The sequence below is a fragment of the Lontra canadensis genome, unplaced genomic scaffold (genome assembly GCF_010015895.1).
Source record: "Lontra canadensis isolate GAN:19392208 unplaced genomic scaffold, GSC_riverotter_1.0 scaffold105, whole genome shotgun sequence".
Classification (NCBI taxonomy): domain Eukaryota; kingdom Metazoa; phylum Chordata; class Mammalia; order Carnivora; family Mustelidae; genus Lontra; species Lontra canadensis.
Genome location: NW_022631099.1, coordinates 3,429,586 through 3,448,944, shown reverse-complemented (window position 1 = coordinate 3,448,944; position 19,359 = coordinate 3,429,586). Strand labels below are relative to the sequence as shown.

The 19,359-nt window shown below is 50.9% G+C and overlaps 1 protein-coding gene across 4 annotated transcripts in view; it reads left to right on the top strand.

The window, feature by feature from the left end:
- MYBL2 (MYB proto-oncogene like 2) overlaps positions 1-19,359 on the top strand; it is a 34,590-nt gene that overhangs the window by 14,411 nt on the left and 820 nt on the right. Inside the window, exons 7-13 of one of the 4 annotated variants that reach the window (XM_032838507.1) lie at positions 3,623-3,910; positions 6,316-6,729; positions 8,952-9,091; positions 14,518-14,617; positions 15,988-16,101; positions 17,478-17,570; positions 18,885-19,034. In XM_032838507.1, the coding sequence (XP_032694398.1) occupies positions 3,623-3,910; positions 6,316-6,729; positions 8,952-9,091; positions 14,518-14,617; positions 15,988-16,101; positions 17,478-17,570; positions 18,885-19,034 (1,299 nt within the window). Of the gene's footprint in view, positions 1-3,619; positions 3,911-6,315; positions 6,730-8,951; positions 9,092-14,517; positions 14,618-15,987; positions 16,102-17,477; positions 17,583-18,884; positions 19,035-19,359 lie in introns of all 4 variants that reach the window. The other 3 variants (XM_032838505.1, XM_032838506.1, XM_032838504.1) reach the window with 3 other exon arrangements.

The following is a 19,359-nucleotide window of genomic DNA, read 5'->3' as shown; positions in this document are numbered from 1 at the left end:
TGAGCCCTGTATCGGGCTCCCTGCTAGGTAGGAAGCCTGCTTCTCCCTCTCCCCCTGCTGCTTGTGTTCCTTCTCTTGCTATCTCTTTCTCCATCAAATAAATAAAATCTTTTAAAAATAAATAAATAAAATTAGAAACAAAACTTCAACGACCATCCTTGTAACTCAAATCACTGTGCATGGGCTCGTTATTTCTTTAGAAATTCCTGGAGATGGATTGAGACACATTTCTTGAAAAACTTTTTTTTTTTTTTTTAAGGTTTTATTTATTTACTTGAGAGAGAGAGCTCGAGAGAGAGCATGAGAGACAAGGAGGTCAGAAGGGGAAGCAGACTCCTCATGGAGCTGGGAGCCCAGTGTGGGACTTGATGCCGGGACTCTGGGACCATGACCTGAGCCGAAGGCAGTTGCTTAACCAACTGAGCCCTCTTGAAAAATTTCTAAAACGTTTTGGTAGATTGTCTGCCAGAAAAGGTTTGCCTATTAATGTGTCTATGGGACCAACTCCTGTTCTCCCCACTCACCAATCAGGCTTGCAATTGTAATTCTTGTCCCCATACTTCAAAAGCAATGCAGGGTCCCTGTAAAGAGTTACAAACTTTACAGAACTGAGTATTACAGAAGACAGAGCCTGCTAATCTCAACTGCCAGAGAGAACCAATATATTGTTCAATGTGTTTGCTAACATTTCTAATTAAGGGCAATATGTTGAAAATGAGATTGTGATAACTTACTGCCATACAGTTTCTTTGGAAATCTTTCCATGTCATTTTGTGCATACAGAGCTTTACACCGTTCTGGAATCTGTTATGTCTTGTCGTGACCTGCTGATGAACATCTGTCACCATTTCTATTAAGACGCTGCAGTGAACATCATCATTCCTATTCTTTGTGCATGTACTTATTAATGTGGGTTAGTTCTTACAGATGTGGCGTGACTGGGTCAAAAGGTACGGACACGTGAAATTTTTACACGCATCATCAAATCGCCACTCGAGTGTTGGTACCCTTTTGTCCTGTTAGCAGCATATGGCACTGCCTGTTTCCCCACACTGTTGTTGTGACTGGCTGTGACTATATTGAAAATATCTTTGCAGGGGTGCCTGGGTGGCTCAGTTGGTAAAGCATCCAACTCTTGGTTTCTGCTCAGGTCATGCTCTCAGAGTCGTGAGATTGAGGCCTGAATTGGTTCAGGGCTCCACACTGGATGTGGAACCTGCTTAGGATTCTCTCTCCCTCTCATTAAAAACAAAACAAAAAAAACTTTGCCAATTTTATGAGCAACAACAGACTATCATTTGGGTTTGATTTCTTTTATTTGTGAGGTTTACCATTTTTCTTTGGCTTATTGATTTTCCTTTACCCAAATTAATCGGTTTTTTTTTTTTTTTTTTTGGTCATTCATAAACTTTTATTTATGTCTTAAGGATATTACCCCTGTATCATATGGTAACTCCTTTTTCCTAGCTTGGGAAACTCAGATCTTCCTCATCCCTTCACTTTATAAAGATGTAGTTTATAGACAGTAAATTCACCTTTTAGTAGATAGTTCTGTGCCTTTTGACAAATGTAACCCACGCCTCAGTCAAGCTGGAGGACATTTCCAACACCCCCTGAAGTTCCCAAGCACTCAGCCCCTGGCAGCTGCTTCTCTGTTTTCTATCTCGGTAGTTTTACCTTCAAAAGGATGTTGCGTCAAGGGAATCACACAGTCCGTACTCTGCTATGACTGTTCTCTTCCGCTTAGCTATTAACGCATTACGATTCATCCATGTGACTGCGACTGTCAGTGATTTGTTCCTCTGAACTGCTGAGTGACAGTCTGTTGGTCTGGGAGTACCATTCTTTATCTGTTTACCAGCTGAGGGACGTCATTTCTAGCTTGTTCCCAAATAAAGCTGCTATAGGCATCTGCGTTCAAGATTTTGTGTGAACATAAGTTTTCGTGTCTCTAGGGTAAACATCTACGTTTGGGATTGTTGGGTCGTATGGTAAGTGTATTCCGAATTTTAAATAAAATCACCAAGCCATTTTTCAACACAGCTGTTTCCGAAGTGGGATTCCCACATTCAAACCCTTCAATAGCGTTCATGGCATTCTTCCCCTTTCTCTCATCGTTGCAGTTACAAGTTTTCAATCAAGTCTGTTCTTATGTAATCCTTTTCTTCCTTTGCCTAGATCACAAACCATTTCCACCCTGTTCACTTGATAGTGATAGCAGTAATAGCCACGGTATATGCTGGGCGCTGCTGGCCTTGCTGCTGACCTCCTCAGGGTCCTCATTTTATAGGCAAGAGAGCTGACGCACACACAGGCCACACAGCTTGCTCAAGGTGGGCCAGCAAAAATGGCCCAGCTCTGGCTGAATCCAGAGCCTGCATAACTCTTCCAGATGCCGTTTGGCCCTCCTCAGGGATGTGGGATCATGTTCCTTGCCCTTGAGAAGCCTTGTTGATCACATGTGCTCTTCTCAAGGCTATACTGGGATATGTAAGGTTAACATGTCAACCTTAGTTTCAGGGTTCTGCCAGGAGAGCTCTTGCCTCAAATGATTTTCATCTTTTTTTTTTTTTTTTTTGGTCACAAAATTAGTATACACTCATTTTCCAAACATTTATTTTGAAATGATATTAAGCATACAGAAAAGTTATAAGAATAGTACAAAGAATTCCCATAATACTCTTTACTAGATTCATTAGTTTTTTTTTTTTTTTTTAAGGATTTAAAAAAAATGTTTTAAGTTATCTCTGCACCCAATGTGGGATTCAGACTCACAACCCTGAGATCAAGAGTTGCATGCTCTACTGACTGAGCCAGCCAGGTGTCTCTAGATTTGTTAGTTTTTAACATTTGCCGGACTTGCTTTATTTTTCTGTATACAGGTACTACTATTTTATCTGAGCCATTTGCTTCTCTATCCTGTAATATTGAGTCTGTGTTTCCTAAGAATAAGGACCTTGGCTTACATACTCATATGTATGTTTTTGTTCAGTTCAGGGATTTTAAGTCCTGATTCAGGGCTTTGAACAAATCTACAGTCCAGGTTCCATTTTCCTGCCCACGATACAGTCTAGAAGTAGACTTAGTTATTGTATCTCTTGTCTATTTTTATCTGAATAGTTCCTTAACCTTTCTTAGCCTTTCATGATGCTGTTATCTTTGAAGTGTAGGATAGTGCCAGTTATTTTGTGGTCTGTCTTTCTGTCTGTCTGTCTGTCTTTCTTTCTCTTTTTACTTGTTTATGTATAAGTAAGCTCCATTCCTAGTGTGGAGCCCAGTGTGGGGCCTGAACTCTGAACAACCCTGAAATCAAGACCTGAGCTGAGATCAAGAGTTGGACACTTTACTGACTGAGCCACCCGGCCTCCCGTCTGTCTCTCAATTTAGATTCATCCTAGTTTCCCTATTAGATCAGGTTGTACATTTTAATTTAATTTTATTTAAATTTTTAATGTTGAATAACCTCTGTGCCTGATGTGAGGCTCGAACTCAGGACTCCGAGATAAAGAGTCGCTCGCTCTAAGACTGAGGCAGCCAGCCGCTCCAGGTTGTATGTTTTTCGCTAGGAGTACTACACAGTGCCCATCTCATAACAAGAACCCCGTGCCCTCGTGTCTAGCAGGGAAGTCTCGTGACCAGCTGGCCCCCCGTGCTTCCTGCCGTGAAGGAAGAGGAAAGCAGTGAGGAGGAGGCCACGGCAGCCACCGCCTCGACAGAGCAGGGAGCTGTTCCTGCACACCTGGATGGAGTGCGGACGCCGGAGCCCTTGGAGGACTTCCCAAAGCGCGAAGACCAGGACGGCTCCTCGCCGGAAATTAGCCTGCCCTATAAGTGGGTGGTGGAGGCTGCAAACCTCATCATCCCTGCCGTGGGGTCCAGCCTCTCGGAAGCCCTGGACTTGATCGAGTCGGTAATGTTGGTCACGGCACTTCACAGTGGGCACAGAGCACCTGCCAACCAGGAGTGCTTCTCCGATGGGCGGGCATCCTTCTCTTCACTCCGTCATCCCACGACTGTCTCCTGGGCTGACGCAGAGTGCCCAGCTGGGATCCAGGGCCTGGGGACACAGATGGTGGCCATGTGGTCCCTGCCCTCATGTGCCACAGTGCAGGTGGGGTGGGAGGGTCCCCAGAGGAGGTGGCACTGCCCTGAGACCTCAAGGATGATGAGGGGAGGGTGTTTGAGGCCCAGAATACCGCAGGGAAGAGCCTAGTGCTTGCCCCATTGGATGTAGGGCGGGGTCTGGTGAGCTGAGTGGGTTCTGGTAACTCCAGTAACCCTGCTGGAGGCCGCCTTAGCTGTGGATTGAACCTTGCCAGGGACAGCTCAGTGGGGGCTGCATCTCCTGCTGTGTCAGCCAGGCCTGCCATGCGGAGCAGGTTTCATGAGGTGATGGGTGACAGGCCTGGCAACTAGGGACAGCGGAGTTCAGTGGGAGGCACCCCACGTTCACCTTCCCACTCGGGCTTCCCCATCCTTGCTAAGAATAACGACACTGTTTGTCGAGCATCTAAATGCCAGGCTCTGGGTTCCGTGTATAATCCCCACAGTATCCTATGAGGTAGGCTCTCTCTCTGTTTTCTAGAGGAGACTGAGGCTCAGGGGGGTTAAGTAGTGTCCCCGTGGTCACACTGAGTAGGCTTGGTGGTCTTGGCTATCTTGACCACCTCTTGCTCCAGAGTTCGGGACTGGTCCCGGCTACAGCATCTAGCTGTGGTGTCCCCTCCACTCCAGGAAATTTCAGAGTGGCCCAAGAAGCAGGTCTGATTGGTTTGTCAATACGTTCAATAAATAGCTCCTGGCTGCCAGGGGTAGTCCCTGGTTTGGGCCCTGAGGGGAGAGTTAGATGAATGCAGGACACGTTCTGTGCCTGGCCCTGTTGGCCTCTCATGCTGTTACCTGCCTTCATCCTCACACTGTTCTGGCTCTTCTGCTTGATGGGCCCAGAGAGGGGCAGGAGGAGCTCAGGTGCAGTATCCACGCTCTGTTACTGCGTTTGTGGAAACACTGCCGTCTGTCCGTCTGTTCCTCCAGACGGTGCTTGTAGGATCTGTTTCTGGTCCATTAGACGCCATCAGTCTGGGGCCTCCTCGAGGCCGGGGTTTGCTGCTTGGAGTGTGGGCCTAAAGTCAGTACTGCCCTGAGCTGGTCTCCACCCTTGGGGATGAACTGCCCACGCTCCTGTGAGTCCCAAGGACCAGCAGGCATCAGGGGGATCTGGGCCTACTCAGGGCCAAAGCTCCAGGGAGCAAGGCAGAAGCTTCTCTCCCCAGCAGTCCTGTGGCCAGGTTGTAATTTATTGGACAAAGGAAGGAAGACCTGGGTATGACTCAGAAATGCTCCCAGAAACTTAAGTGACTTTGGGTAGATTGCACCGTCTCTGGCCTGGGAAGGAGGAAGGTAACGCTTGTCTGGCAGGTTCTTGTGGGATTGGAGATGGTTTAGGCGAAGTGGCCCAGGAGGCCTCTGTGACTGACAGGTGCGTGGAGCACAGCGGAGCCCATTCTCCAGGCGTGTGGCCACGCAGATCAGGACCCGTAAACCCGGCCTCACAGCCTCGGGCCCAAGACTTCACTTCTAGGAGAAGATTTGTATCCAAGATGTTCACGAAGATGTTATTTTTAATTTTTAAAAACTAAGGGAATAAACAATGTCCCAGCAGAAGAGGGGGATGGTTAAGTAACTAATACATTCATATGACTGAATATTTCACAGTCATAAAATGTGTTACAAAAGTTGAAAAATTTTCATATGATAACTGACATTTATTAATAGTAAACATCCAATTCGTAGGTAATAGAATTAAGCACTATTATTAGTAGTATAACTTTAATTGGATAAAAAGCAGTATATAGAAATGATTTTTTTCTAAGGCTAAAAACGCAGACTCCGACCTGTCATTGAGGGATGCGTGTAAGTGGTAAACTGAGAGCAATGTGTGAGGACAGTAAATACTGAGTTCAGGCAGAGGATGGGAACAAGGAGAGCCAGACCTGGGGCTTCAGTGGTTAGGTTTTATTTCCCAGGCTCCTTGATGGGCGTCTTGAGTTTTCTTTGTGCTTTTTGTCTGTCTTAAGTATCGCTTTTTAAAAATAACAGCAAGCAGCCGAATGAGCAGTGTGACCTCAGCTATGTTTGCAGATAGAGATATGGATGTAGAAGAAGCCTCGAGGAGACGCAGGAACACGCTCGTGGTGATGACTCCTGGGCTGTGGGCTCCTGCCTGGCACTTGCATATTGTCTTTTAATGAGTGAGTCTTGTGTCTGCTGGGAAGCTGGGTGATTGCAGTTATTCCTGACCCCCTTTCTGGGCAGGACCCTGATGCTTGGTGTGACCTGAGTAAATTTGACCTGCCTGAGGAGCCGTCTGCAGAGGGTAGCAGCAGCAACAGCCCGGTGCAGCCATCCTCATCCCGGCAGCAGCAAGGGCTGCCGCCCCACCAGCCTGCTGCCCCGGTGCCCAGTGTGACCGAGTACCGCCTGGACGGCCATACCATCTCAGACCTGAGCCGGAGCAGTCGGGGTGAGCTGATCCCCATCTCCCCCAGCACTGAAGTGGGGGGCTTGGGCATCGGCACGCCGCCTTCGGTGCTCAAGCGGCAGAAGAAGAGGCGTGTCGCCCTGTCCCCTGTCACGGAGAACAGCGCCAGCTTGTCGTTCCTGGACTCCTGTAACAGCCTCACCCCCAAGAGCACACCCGTCAAGACCCTGCCCTTTTCGCCCTCCCAGGTGTGTGGACCCCACCCTGACCACTCGCTGGGTTCGGTGTACAGACCCCCCAGTGCCCGATACAGGGCCTGGATGCTGGCACATGTCATTCAGCAAGGCTTCCCTGAGCGTCTGCTGTGTGGGAGGCCCTGTGCTAGCAGGGAGGGGAGCAAAACTGGGCTTGTCTCTGCCTTCGAGAAGCTTATGCTCTGGTGGGAAAACCAGCTAATAAGAAAAGCTACAGATTAATATGACACCTGCTGTCTTAGTCTTACAGAGCTGTGAGGGCATTAGCGGGGGAAGGTGTCATCTGGAAGGCTTCCATGAGGAGGAGGGATTGCTTAGCTGGCAATAGTAGGTGGTAACTGGGCAAAGAGGAGAAGGGACTCAGTATTTGTTACAAGAGTCTCATTTTGCACACATGCTCATAGCAGATTCGCCAGCCTTGGGGTGCAACAGCGAGGGTGACGTATCCCTGCCCTTGATGAGGGTAGTGAGTGCTGGGGACAGGCTTGCAATTACTTGAGCAGAATGTAGTGTGGAAGGTGCTGTGGTTGTTGGGAGCTTGTTGTGTCCTGGGTACTGCCCTGTTTGTAATGAAAGTTCTATTAGGGGGAGCTGAGGTGGGACCCTGTCTTCCCTCCATGTCGGGGAGGCATTCAGAGCTTCCGAGAGATGTTTGAGCTGGATTTTGTCAGGTCGAGCACAGGCATGGAGATGAGGGAGCACTCAGTGTGAAGTCCAGAGCCAGGGGGAGGAGGCAGGGACTTCGGAGGGCTGTAGGGGTAAATAAGGGCTATGCACTGCCCTGGGGGCCAGCGGGGTGGTGGGCTCTGGGAGGGTGGAATGGAGGGGTGGTTGAGAGGCAGACTTTGGAGTTTCCACGTCCCCAGACCACAAGATGGTGGGTGGAGGCTTTGGGTCTCACTACGTCTGTCCCTTTCCCTGAGGATGTGGGAGAGAGAGAGGCCCAGAGGAGGCATGTTTTAGGAAGCTACTCCCATTGTCTGTGCAAGGATTGAGGCCAGGCCTGTGTCAGGGGTGATTAGTGGTATTTTTCTGCCAGAGGCCTTGTATTAGTTGCTAGAAGTGCCACAGTAAAGTACCACAGACCAGGATGCTTAAACTTCAGAAATTAATCTCATAGTTCTGGAAGCTGAGATTAAGTGTAGGCAAGTTCAGTTTTTTCGGAGCCTCTCATGGTTGTAGATGGCTGGCTGTCTTCTCTGTGTCTTCACATGGACTCCCTTTGTGTGTGCATCTGTATTCTGATCGCCTTTCTCCTAAAATTTCTTAACCTGCCTCTCGTAGATTCTTTTGAGGACACCAGCTATGTTCGGTGACGGCCCGTCCTTATGACCTCATTTTACCTTAATCATCTCTTTGAAGTCTCTTGCCTCCAAATACATTCATGTTCTGAGGTCCTGTGGGTCAGGGCTTCTACAGAGGAATTTGGGAGGACACCACACCATTCAGCCCATAGCAGGCCCAAATAAGCCCAGCTGATGAGAGAAGGAGGACGGTGAGCCCTGAGCTACCCAACAAACAGCCCGGGGTGATGAGGACCCTGCCCAGGGCTGTGGACCTGAGATCTGCTTGTGGCCCTGGGCTACTGGGGCACCTTCAGGGTAGAGGGGGAGGGTAGTGCCACAGACTTGGCTCAGGTGTGGATTTGTGTCCTGTCTCTAGCACTCAGCACAAGAACCTTTACCTCTTTAGTCTTAGCTTTCTTATCTGTAAAATGGGGTGTTGTAATGGCACCTACATCGCAGAAGATCTGTGAAAACTACATGGAATTCTTGGTGTGAATGCTTAGCCCTGGTGTGAGGAGCTGTTCTACACGTTCATGTCACCAGCACCATTGTCACTGTTCCTGTCCACAGGTTGGGTGAGAGCTAGTCTTCTGAAAAGAGCTGCTCTGAAGACTGCCAGCTTTCTTTGCCCTGACAGCACGGTTGGCAGTGCTGTGAGCGTGGGCATGGGGGATGCCCACCCTCCAGCCTCACAAAAGCCAGGGCTGGGGGCAGTGACAATCCCACAGGTCTATGTGAACCTAGCTGGTGGGTCCTGTCGATCTATCCTGGTCTTCATTTTCTAGTGCCTGGTCAGGGAGTGCTTCCAGGTCAGGAGGGAGACCCCTGTCACAGAACAGCCATGTTGGGGGGTGGTGGGGACAGGGGCTGTCCGGTGTCTCACCCCACCTCTGAGGTTGTCAATTTGTCTTGTTTCCTCTTCCCTTGCAGTTTCTGAACTTCTGGAACAAACAGGACACACTGGAGCTGGAGAGCCCCTCACTGACGTCCACCCCGGTGTGCAGCCAGAAGGTGGTGGTCACCACGCCCCTGCACCGGGATAAGACGCCTCTGCACCAGAAACATGCGGCGTGAGTGTGCTGTGCCCACCCACCCCTGCTGGCCTAGGAGCTTGGGCTTTGCCCCCTTCCCAAGCCAGGACTGGGATCCCCTTTGGAAAAACACCTGGGACTGTTTTAAGAAGGCAGCCTCCTTCCGGCCACCACAGCCCTTTGTTTTTGTCAGGATTGTCTGGAGCTTCATCTTTGCTATTCCTCATCTTCAGTTTTAATTAGATGGTTTTCTAATCTCAGAACTAGAGTCCAAGTAGCCATGAAAAAATCCCCCCATTTTGTGTTTCAAGTGCAAACCCACTGGGTTTGAGCAACCTTAGCATGCAGGACGGAAGTGACCTGGTTCTCCCTGTTTCTCTGTGGTGCTCAGTCAGGAGCAGCTCCGGCTGTGACCTTCCGAAGCTCTGTGTCTCACCTGTATAGGGCGCTTGCCTGTGTGCTTTTACGGAAGTGCTTTCACGAGAGTGCACGTCCTGCGTCATCCTGAGGTCGAGACAGTGGCTTAACTGCGCTTCTGCCTGTTGCCTTTGCTGGAGAGCGTTGCCTTGTTATTTCCTGAGTAACCTTTTTAATTCAGGAATCAGTTCCGAAGTGTTAGCTCTTGTAATGATACATGATCTCAGGAAAACTTTATGAATCCCCTGATCAGAAATTGGTCTCTCAACAGTTGACCTAGAGTTTAACAAATAACTTGGCATGAGGAACGGTCTCTCTTCCAGCCAGAGTTTTTCAGATCTCAGCTTTTAAGCAGATATGCTGTCACCACAAAAGGCATTGATGGTTCTTGCTCCTTTTCCTTCTCATCCCTGTTCCTGATCTGCTGCTGCTACTCTGGCCTTTCTGGGTTTTTTCACATGAAGAAGCATTTCCACTGGTCTCATTCTTGTATAGATCTGTGTTTTCAGCTGGTAATACGCTCCTTCTTAATGTCGTCTTTAACACTGTAGTTTGGGCTCTGCTGGTGAATCTGGAAGGTTTGTATCTGAAAAGTTGCCTTAGTGTTTAAAAGGTAGTTTTGCTGGGTATAGAATTCAGGGTTGACAAGTTCGTCCTTTTTTTCCTAAAGATTTTATTTTGAGAGGGAGAGAGGGAGAGAGCACAAACAAGCGGAGAAGGGCAGACAGAGTGGGAGAAGCAGACTCCCTGACGAGCAGGGAGCCCAATGTGGGGCTCCATCCTAGGGTCCTGGGATCATGACTCGAGCCAAAGGCAGACGCTTAACCAACTGAGCCGCCCAGTTGCCCTAACAGGTTTGTTCTTTGAGCTTTAGGGATGTTGCTTACCTGTCATCTGTCCTGTACTGTTTTATTACTGGGTTTGAACACGCTGATTATGGTGTGCCATGATCGATTGTTCTTTGTTTCTTATACTTGGTATTCTCTGAGCTTTTTGGATCTTCGGGTTTTCATTAAATTTGGAAACACTTCAGTCCCTATATCTTCAAATAGTCCTTCTGGGCCTTCCACCCCGCAGCCCTCTTTACGGACTCCACAATTACACACATATTCCGCCACGTGGAGCTGTCCCACAGCTTACTGATGTTACTACTCTTGTTTTCACTCTTCTTTCTCTCTGGTTAGTTTTGGATGGTTTCTAGTGCCCTGTCTTCAAGTGACTAATCTTTTCCTCTGCGGCATCCGGTCCCTGGTAATCCCATCTGGTGTGTGTTTTCATCTTAGGCGTTGTGGTTTCTGTCTCCAGATATTAACAGATCTTGTAAAATATCCTCCATCTCGACTTGGTTGTCGAACATATGAAGTACAATGATAATAAATGTCTTACTATCCTTGTCTGCTGATTTCAGCTTCTGTATCAGTTTCAGGTCAGTTTCAGTAGATGGGCTTTTCTTTTCATTGTGGGTTTTGCTTGGATGGTTAGCTCCTGCTTTGCTTCTCTGTGTATGTCTGGTGACATCGGTTGGATGCCAGACGTTGTGAATTCCACTTTTGCTGAGTGCTATATATTTTTGTATTCTCAGATTTTTTTTAGAGCCTTGTTCTGGGATACAGTTGAATTACTTAGAAATAATTTGATCCTTTGGGTCTTGTTTTTAAGATTTATCAGGCAGGACCACAACAGCGGTGAATTCAGGACCCTCCAGTGCTGTACCCACTATCTTGTGAGTGTTGAGGATTTCTAGTCTGGTCAGTGGGACTAAGCACTGTTTCCAGCCCTGTGTGAGCATGAAGTACTATTCCCTCTGGTGTTTCTGCATCATTCTCCCCTGATCTCAGGTGGTCTCCTCATGTGTTTGTACCAGTTAGCACCCCGTGGGTACTCTGGCCCATCTGCAGATGTCTGGGGTTCCCTCCTATGCAACTCTCTCTTCTCTGGTTATGCTGTACCGTGCAAACTCGAGCTGCTGTGGTCTTCCGGAACACTTGCCCTTGTCTCTTCCATTCCAGGTCATGCCGGGCTCCGCCTGCACTTCCCTCCCTGTGCCGTGCCCAGGAGCCATCCTCTTCTGTCTCTGTCTCTTGCGTCCCTTTCCTCAGCTGCCTGGTGCCCAGGGTCTTGAAGCCTGTCCTGTCCTCCACGGTGTGTTGTTGCTTCATTGTTGGAGGCAGGAGAGGAAGTCTGGCCCTGATGTCCCATTTGGGCCCAAAGTGGAATGGAGATCTTGCTGCTTCGTCTTTAAATCCAGATTCTTGTCACAAAAAAACTGTTTTGGTTTTCCTCCCTCCTCTTCCAGAAATTCTTTTGGACATACGCAGGTATTAGTAGGCAACAGTTATTTGGGCTTTATTCCAAATTTGACTTTCCCACTGATTTTATATCCCACCTTCCCCATTTTATCTCTCCCCCCATAGAAGTTATGGTTTGTTGAAAGGGAGGCTCATTAACAAGAAACAAAACACACTCGGTGTGTATTTCTGATGGTGCTAGGAACCGTGAGGGGAGTTATATAGGCCTTGGGGTGAACACAGAGTAACAGCAAGGAGCTTCTAACTTAGAACATCAGGGATGGCCCTTCAGAAAGGGAGAGCTCTGCAGAATCCTGAGAAAAAGGAACTCTAGGCAGATCGAACTGCAAATGCAAAGGACAGAAAGGTGCTTTTTTGTGTTGTAAAGAACTAAAAGAAGGCCACTAAGTTTGGAGCCAGCCGGGTGTAGAGCATGGTTGGGAGAAGTCAGGTCACCAGACCTGTGTGTCTGTGGGGATGGGCCACATCGAGCTGTTAAGATTTTACTGGTTCATAAAGCACAGACCTTCCTGGTTTTAAAATTTGATTCTTCTCTGGGTTAGATGGAGTGCTTTTTTGAATTTTCTTCCGAGAGGAGACTATGAATGAGGAGGGTGTGGGGTCTCTGCCATCCAATGCCTGGGCTATATGTCTACATTTTTTCACCAACAGGAGCTGAACGTAGAAGTTTCGAGGGAGAATAGCTGTGACTCCAAACCGTGGGTTCTGTTTCTTAGGCGTTTATGTTGTGGAGAAATCTGATACCTAACCCGCTGTTACTCCTTTGTAGCAAATTTTTTCTTTCTCTCTGAATCCTTATGGTTTTGTTTGTTGGTTTGTTTTTTAGTTAATTCCTGAAATATGCTAAACTAGATATAGATGTGCTGCTTCTTTATTAACTCCCACCACCCTGATTTTCAAACTTAGGATGCAAACTTTGAGCTAAGAAAATACGCTTTTTTTTCCTGTGGTGATCTGCCCCTTTACCTTCTACCTTTAGGTCCTCCCTACACAGTCTCGCCGGTTGCTCTGTCGCTGTCCATCTTCATCTTCCTGTTGCTTGTCCTAAGCCACTCGAACTCCACAAGAACGTTGTGGGACTGTCTTCTGATTCTCCAGTTTGCTCCTGCACTTTCCCACCTGCTAAGCCTTCCAGCGTACAGTGTTGCAGGACTTTTTGTTTTTGTTTTTGTTTTTTTTTTATTTTATTTATTTATTTGACAGAGAGACAGAGATCACAAGTAGACAGAGAGGCAGGCAGAGAGAGACAAGGAAGAAGACCCCCTGCTGAGCAGAGAGCCCCATGTGGGGTTTGATCCCAGGACCCTGGGGATCATGACCTGAGCCAAAGGCAGAGGCTTTTAACCCACTGAGCCACCCAGGCACCCCGAGTTGCAGTTTTTTCATCTCAAGCAGTCTTTTGTCTTTCCTTCTCAAGTTGGCCTCCCTTGGTGTTCTAACACGCATGTATTCTTAGTTCTTGCAGATACTGTGAATTAGAGAGGTTCTAGGGTTTTCTCATGTTTGTTGCAAAAGCTCCATGTCCCACAGAGATGTTTGGTCCTGAGACTCTGATTCCTATCCCTTTGAGCTACAGTTTGAACTGTGAGATGTTTACATTTGACCAGTACTTATCTGTCATTCTTCATCTTTACTGGGGGCGGGGGAGCCTCTCTGTGTCCTTTGTGGGAGATAACAAGAATTTGGGAAGAGATTGAGTGGATCCCTGTCTAATCTCAATCCCGAGAAAGGAAATGAAGAATGGTTTGCCCTTGTTCCAGCCTTTTATCTCCTGTGGAATGCTGGCAGGCCAGGGAGGAGGCCGGAGTGGGTTTCCAGCAGCTGTGTCCACCTTGGCCTCTGCTCCCAAGTTCCTGACTACCTGGGTGTTTCTTACATCCTCCGACAGCCCCAGTAAGGCCTGGGAGTCAGCTGTGATGATACTTCGAGATGATGGAGGTCATGCCGGCCTTGTGTAGGTGGAGAGCTGGTTTGCCCACAGCCAGCTTGCAGTGTGTGTGTGTGTGTGTGTGTGTGTGTGTGTGTGTGAAGGGCCCCTTCTGGGCCTTCCCCAGCAGGCTTCCACATCACAGTCAGACATAGATTGCTGTTGGGACTTGTGCAGATAGAAGCTTTTTAGTATCTCTGCTTGTGGACCAGACCCTTCCCAGGTTTCTGTCTGCTAAAGCTTTCCCTCCCCAATTTGTGTCCCCACTGCGGTCATTATGAGGGGACTCGGGTATGTTAAGCACATGTGTTGGCCTCACCATCTCGCATCACGTGTCTTCCCTTAATGCTGCTGCCACATGCTTGCCCTGTGGCACCTGCTGTCTGGAGAGAGCTTGGGGAAGGGACTTGATCTTCCTGGAGTCTCGCCTTGCTCCCCTACCCTTCTCTTGCTGGGCCTGCAGTGTGGCTGTGGGCCTGCCTTGTTTATGAAGACCCATCATCGATCAGCTAACGACTGAGCAACATTCTCAAACATTCTGCCACCTGGCTGGGGCTCCAGGGCCCTCTTAGTCTATGTCCTGTTCTTTCCCTTTTCTGAGGCTGGCCCCTCCTCTAAGCGCCCGATGGCGACCCTCAGGTGTATAAAGGTGGGTAGGGAAGTGCCATGGGAAGAGACCATATGCCTGGGTCTTCCTCCTTGCTGCAGAGGCCAGAGGTCAGGTGGAGGGACGGTGGGAGTCCTGGGCAGCCTATGGCAGAGTGACTGGTATCTGTCCCCTAGCCCATTGCTCTGGCTCCTCTGCCTGACAGGTTTGTAACCCCAGATCAGAAGTACTCCATGGACAACACGCCCCACACGCCAACCCCATTCAAGAATGCCCTGGAGAAGTACGGACCACTAAAGCCTCTGGTACGTGGTGCAGCCGGGCAGGTGTGCATGTGGGCTCCCTCAGATCCTCGGAGCCGTGCCGTGCACAGCTCACACAGCCCTTCCCCTCTGAGACCTCATGGGACTCTCCCGACAGCCCTGAGGAGTTGCAAACATGCCATTTTATAAGTGGGGGATCTGAGGCCGAGGCACCAATTCAACAGACCTTTCCTGAGCACCTGCGATGTGCTGGGTGGACACCGGCTGGTGCTGAGACGCAGTGGCATCCTGCTGAAGCTCCGTGTGGTGGGTTGGGGGGCGACATGACACGCTGGTGCCTGGAGAGCTCAGCGCTTCCGGTGCGCTGTCCGTGCCGGGGGGGCAGATGGGCAGGGGCTGTAATGGAGAAGGACTGGCTCGGAGGCAGTGGCTGAAGGCTCCGCACACTGAAGCCTTTGACCAGTGGCTGGTGCTTTCTCTCACACACGGGAAAGCCTCCTTGTGGGGGTGCCTGAGGGGCCAGTGAGGAGGCAGCTTCCTAGCAGTGGGCAGACTGCCCTTCTCCCCACTCCTCCCAGTGGGATGGTCATGCTCTCCCCGGTGGAAACAGCTGGCACCTTGGGCTTTCTGAAACAGGCAGGAGTTCTAGAAATGAATTGAAGGTGAGAGAAAGGTTGTCAAGAAGCATTTGGCCTGTAAACTGGGTCTGTGGTGTGTCTCTCCCCTGCCATCACTGCCACAGTGTGGGGTTCTCTTGGCTGTGGTCTCACTGGCCCTGGGACGGAGCTGATGAGCTGAGCCCAGTGAAACACTAGTTAGCGCTGCTCTCTCTAGTTCAGGTGGGGATATGAGTCCCAGACACTGAGACACTGCTGTGCTTTCCAGGCAGTTGTGAGAGGGTACATCTGGCCTTGGCAACTGAAATTATAGCCTGTAGGGGCTTTTCGGTGTCTTTGCGGGGTTGCCGTCCACTACCCCTGAGGCCAGAGAGGTCTCCTGGAACCCCACAGGCCCAAGAGCAGGAAATGGAACGAAGAGTCCCAATTAATGCGGATCCAAGAGGGTGGGGGTTAGTGCTCAAACATGTGCAGGTTCTGACTCCACAGCTCTGTGACCTTGGGCAAGGCGCTTGCTCTCTCTGAGCCTCCCATTTCTCTCCTGTGGAAGATGACAGCTGTTGCACAGGGTTGTGTGAGGGTTGCTGTGGTGATGTGGGGATACTTCTGGCTCATGACAGCCCTCAGTGAGTTGAGGTCAGTGTCTGCTTGTCTGTCTTGCAAGGCGGGACTGAGCGTGAGGTCTGCATCCAGGCCCCAGGCCTCCTTCCTGCACTGCTTAGGACAGCCGGGGTGTGGCAGGCTCCTAGAGCCTGGCTGTGGAGCCTCACCTGGGCTGCCCCACCCCACCCTCAGCCCCAGACCCCACACCTGGAGGAGGACTTGAAAGAGGTGCTGCGCTCAGAGGCCGGCATCGAGCTCATCATTGAGGACGAGGCGAGGCCTGAGAAGCAGAAGAGGAAGGCTGGGGTGAGTGGCCAGTGGGGCTGGAGATCCCCTTCCTGCCAGGCAGGGCAGACTGGGCCAGGGGAGGCGGAGCCATGGGGAGGGGGAGAGAGTGCAGAGGGGGTGGAGCTGTAGCCCAGGCCCTTTGTTCCACAGAGTGGGCGTTAGCAAAACCCACCGAAGTGGGCTCCTGGTGCTAAGTGGGGTCCTGGTGCTCCGGACCCTCCCTTTACCTCCTCTGAGCTAGGCCCTTAAGCAGCATTGTGTTTGGACCCTTCTAAAGTAGGCTCTGGGCTGGGTGCAGTGGATAAGATGGTGACACAGACCCAGACGTGGTCACTCCCTCCTGGAGTTTAGGGGGCAGAGGCAGATAATAGGCAAACACAGCAGTGACCCTCCGATGCACATGGCAGTAAGGGAGTAAGTAGAAAGGGGCACAAAGAGAGGATTTAAAGGGACATCCTCAAACAACTTCAGCCATGCATCTGGGCTGTATGAGCCAGGTGGGGGACATTTGCTTCAGGTGAGGTAGAGAGCTGGCGGGGACACAGGTCAGGGACACCTGGGTGCAGAGGGCAGGGCTGGGGTTGTCCCAAGCCAGCCCAGAAGCCACACCCCTACTACATCACGTATGTGGTTTCCTAAAAGTAGATGGATTCCGTGTCCCCCTTTTTTGCAGATGCTTTCTTCTGGGGAGAGGTGGGAAGATGGGAATGTGCCAGACAGGTGTGTGGGGAAGGTGGGCAGTCAGTCTGGGAGGGGCCCATGGATCAGGGGCCCCTGGGTATGTGGTTTCAGAGAACATGACCCAGGGTCCTCCCTGGCTTCTCCATGTCAGATGGTGGTTCTGAGCCTTGGTGGTACCAATATGGGCATACTGCTGGGTTGGGGGTTGAGTTAGTTAGTCCCAGAGCTGACCCCTGGCCTGCTGCTGAGAGGCTCAGGTGTGGGGCTGGGTGTTCCTGTAACAGGCCTATGTCCCTCGGTTTTATGTGTCTGTGTTTCTCATCTGCAGGTGAGTATTTGAGGTATAACTTGGATGACTCTCTCTTGGGCCTGTTTAGGGGTGTGTTTGGCACGGTAGAGGTCTGGGAGCTGTGCATGGTCCATTCGGGGATGACGGATGGGTCTCTGGGTGGAGGTGTTTGTGTCTTGGTTCCCGGTGGTTGCCTAGGGCAGGATGGTCTGCCCTGGGCACTGAGTCTGTGATGGTGCCAGGTTCTCCTGGTCTATCTGCACCCCCACCCCAATCCTTGGCAGCTGGGGACCTGGCTTGAAGGCTCCACTGCATCAGGGTGTGGCTCTGTGACCAGGGTGTTGGGGCAAGTGTCCCCAAATTGCTGCTGGTGACTCAGGGGAGTCCTAAACGTCTGCCCTGTCTCCCTCCTCCCTACCCCTAGCTGCGACGGAGCCCCATCAAGAAGGTCCGCAAGTCCCTGGCTCTTGACATCGTGGATGAAGACGTGAAGCTGGTGATGTCCACGCTGCCCAAGGTGCTGTCCTTGGTAAGGGGTCAGAGAGAAGCCGCCCCCTCGCCTGCTCCCCCTGCCCAGAACTGCAGAAGGCTCCTCTCCCACAGGGAGAAGGGAGTCTTCGTGGAGGCCCTCTGCCTTTAGAACCCTTTAGCTGTGAGGGGATCCTGGTGGTGGATTGGCCTGGAGCTTCTTGGCCGGGGCTCTGGGTGTCAGGCTCAGCCATAAGGGGCTGATGGAGAAAGTGGGGCTGAACACCCACGCCTGATTTCAGTCGGGGCAGCTCTGCACGTCTTTCACAGAAGGGTTTATTGCGTTGCTAGAATTGCATTGCTAGAACATGTTTGAAAACCATGAATCTGGGTCCCCAGCCCCTTCTCTCATACTCTACTTATTGGGGCGATGTGGAGAGGGTTGGTGACGTGCCTCAATGAAGCACAGGCAGGTGGTTGAGGCACATCAGCCCTGGGAAGGGTGCTGTCCAGTTCCAGGCTGAGCTCGGGAAGGGTGCTGTTGTCAACACAGAGCCTGTGCTCAGAAAGCATGGGCGCTGTGGATCTCGTGCAGCTGGCAGGGGGCTGCCTCAGCCAGTGGGCGGCAACAAGAGGAGTGGGGTGGAGCGGGGAGAGACAAAGGATTGCCTGATGAGATCATGCAGATCTGGGGACTTAGGACTGCTGCAGAGAAGCCCTGGGCAGGGAGCTCCACGAGGCTGGGGACTTACTACCGTGCAGCCAGACCTGCAACAGGCATTTTCTTGGGCACATAAAATATTTGCCAAACTGTAAAGCTGTGTGGTTAAGTAGTTTAGAACATGGGATTTGGGGTGGGGTGAGCCTGGTGGAGTTCCGACATTGGCCCATGCTCTCTGGGATCTCTTAGTTGTCCCAAGCCTCAGGTTCTTTCCTATCAGAGCACTGAGTCCCGCAGACCATTAGGAGAATAAAGGTCGAGCAGAACTGGGAGGCTGGCCGGGCTGTGTGTACTTTGTGCAGCTCTGTGTGTGGCGGTTGATGCTGGCATCTGTGGTTGCTCGTGGAGATTTCTGGTCCCAGGAGAAGCTGGACTACCCCCACCCCTGCCTGAGGCTGGGGGCGCCAAGCCAGTTCCATGGAAAAGGGACTGGCATTACTGGGCATCTGTTAGGTGCCAGGCTCTGAAACAGGCACTTGACAGAGAAGTCCCCGTCTGGAAGAGGACACTGAGGCTTAGAGAAGTCCACGTCTGCCCAAGATCTAGTATGCTGGAGGTGCAGCTGCTGGGCTGCGACTGGTTTCCTTCTTTCCCACCACGCCTGTGGCAGAAGGGTGAGTCTGCCTCCCGTTTTCATTTCAGCCGACAAATGTCCTATCAAGCTCTTCCAGCTTCATGGTGCCGGGCTTCAAAGAGGACACCAGCCTCCTCAACGAGGGCTTCCTGCAGGCGAAGCCCGAGAAGCCGGTGGCAGCCCCGAAGCCCCGAAGCCACTTTCCAACACCTGCCCCTGTGAGTGCCGGCCACCAGCGTGGTGTTACTGTGGGGCTTGGCACGGGCTGTTGCCTCTGCCTGAATGCCCTTCTCAGGCTCTGTTCGCCTGATTAGCAGACGCTTCAGATCTCTGTCTGGACGCCACTCCCTCGAGGAGGGAGCCCATGTGCTGGAAAGTACCCCCCCCCCACGAGCCCCTCTTGTATGGCGTGGTCTCACTGTAATTAATTACTATCTCTGTATTTAGTTGCTTAGCCTGTGTCTGTCTTCAGGGGCAGGGGCTGCTCTGGCTGCTTGCACCTCACTGTCTGTTGGTCTGAATTTCTTGCTGCTCCTTCCCACC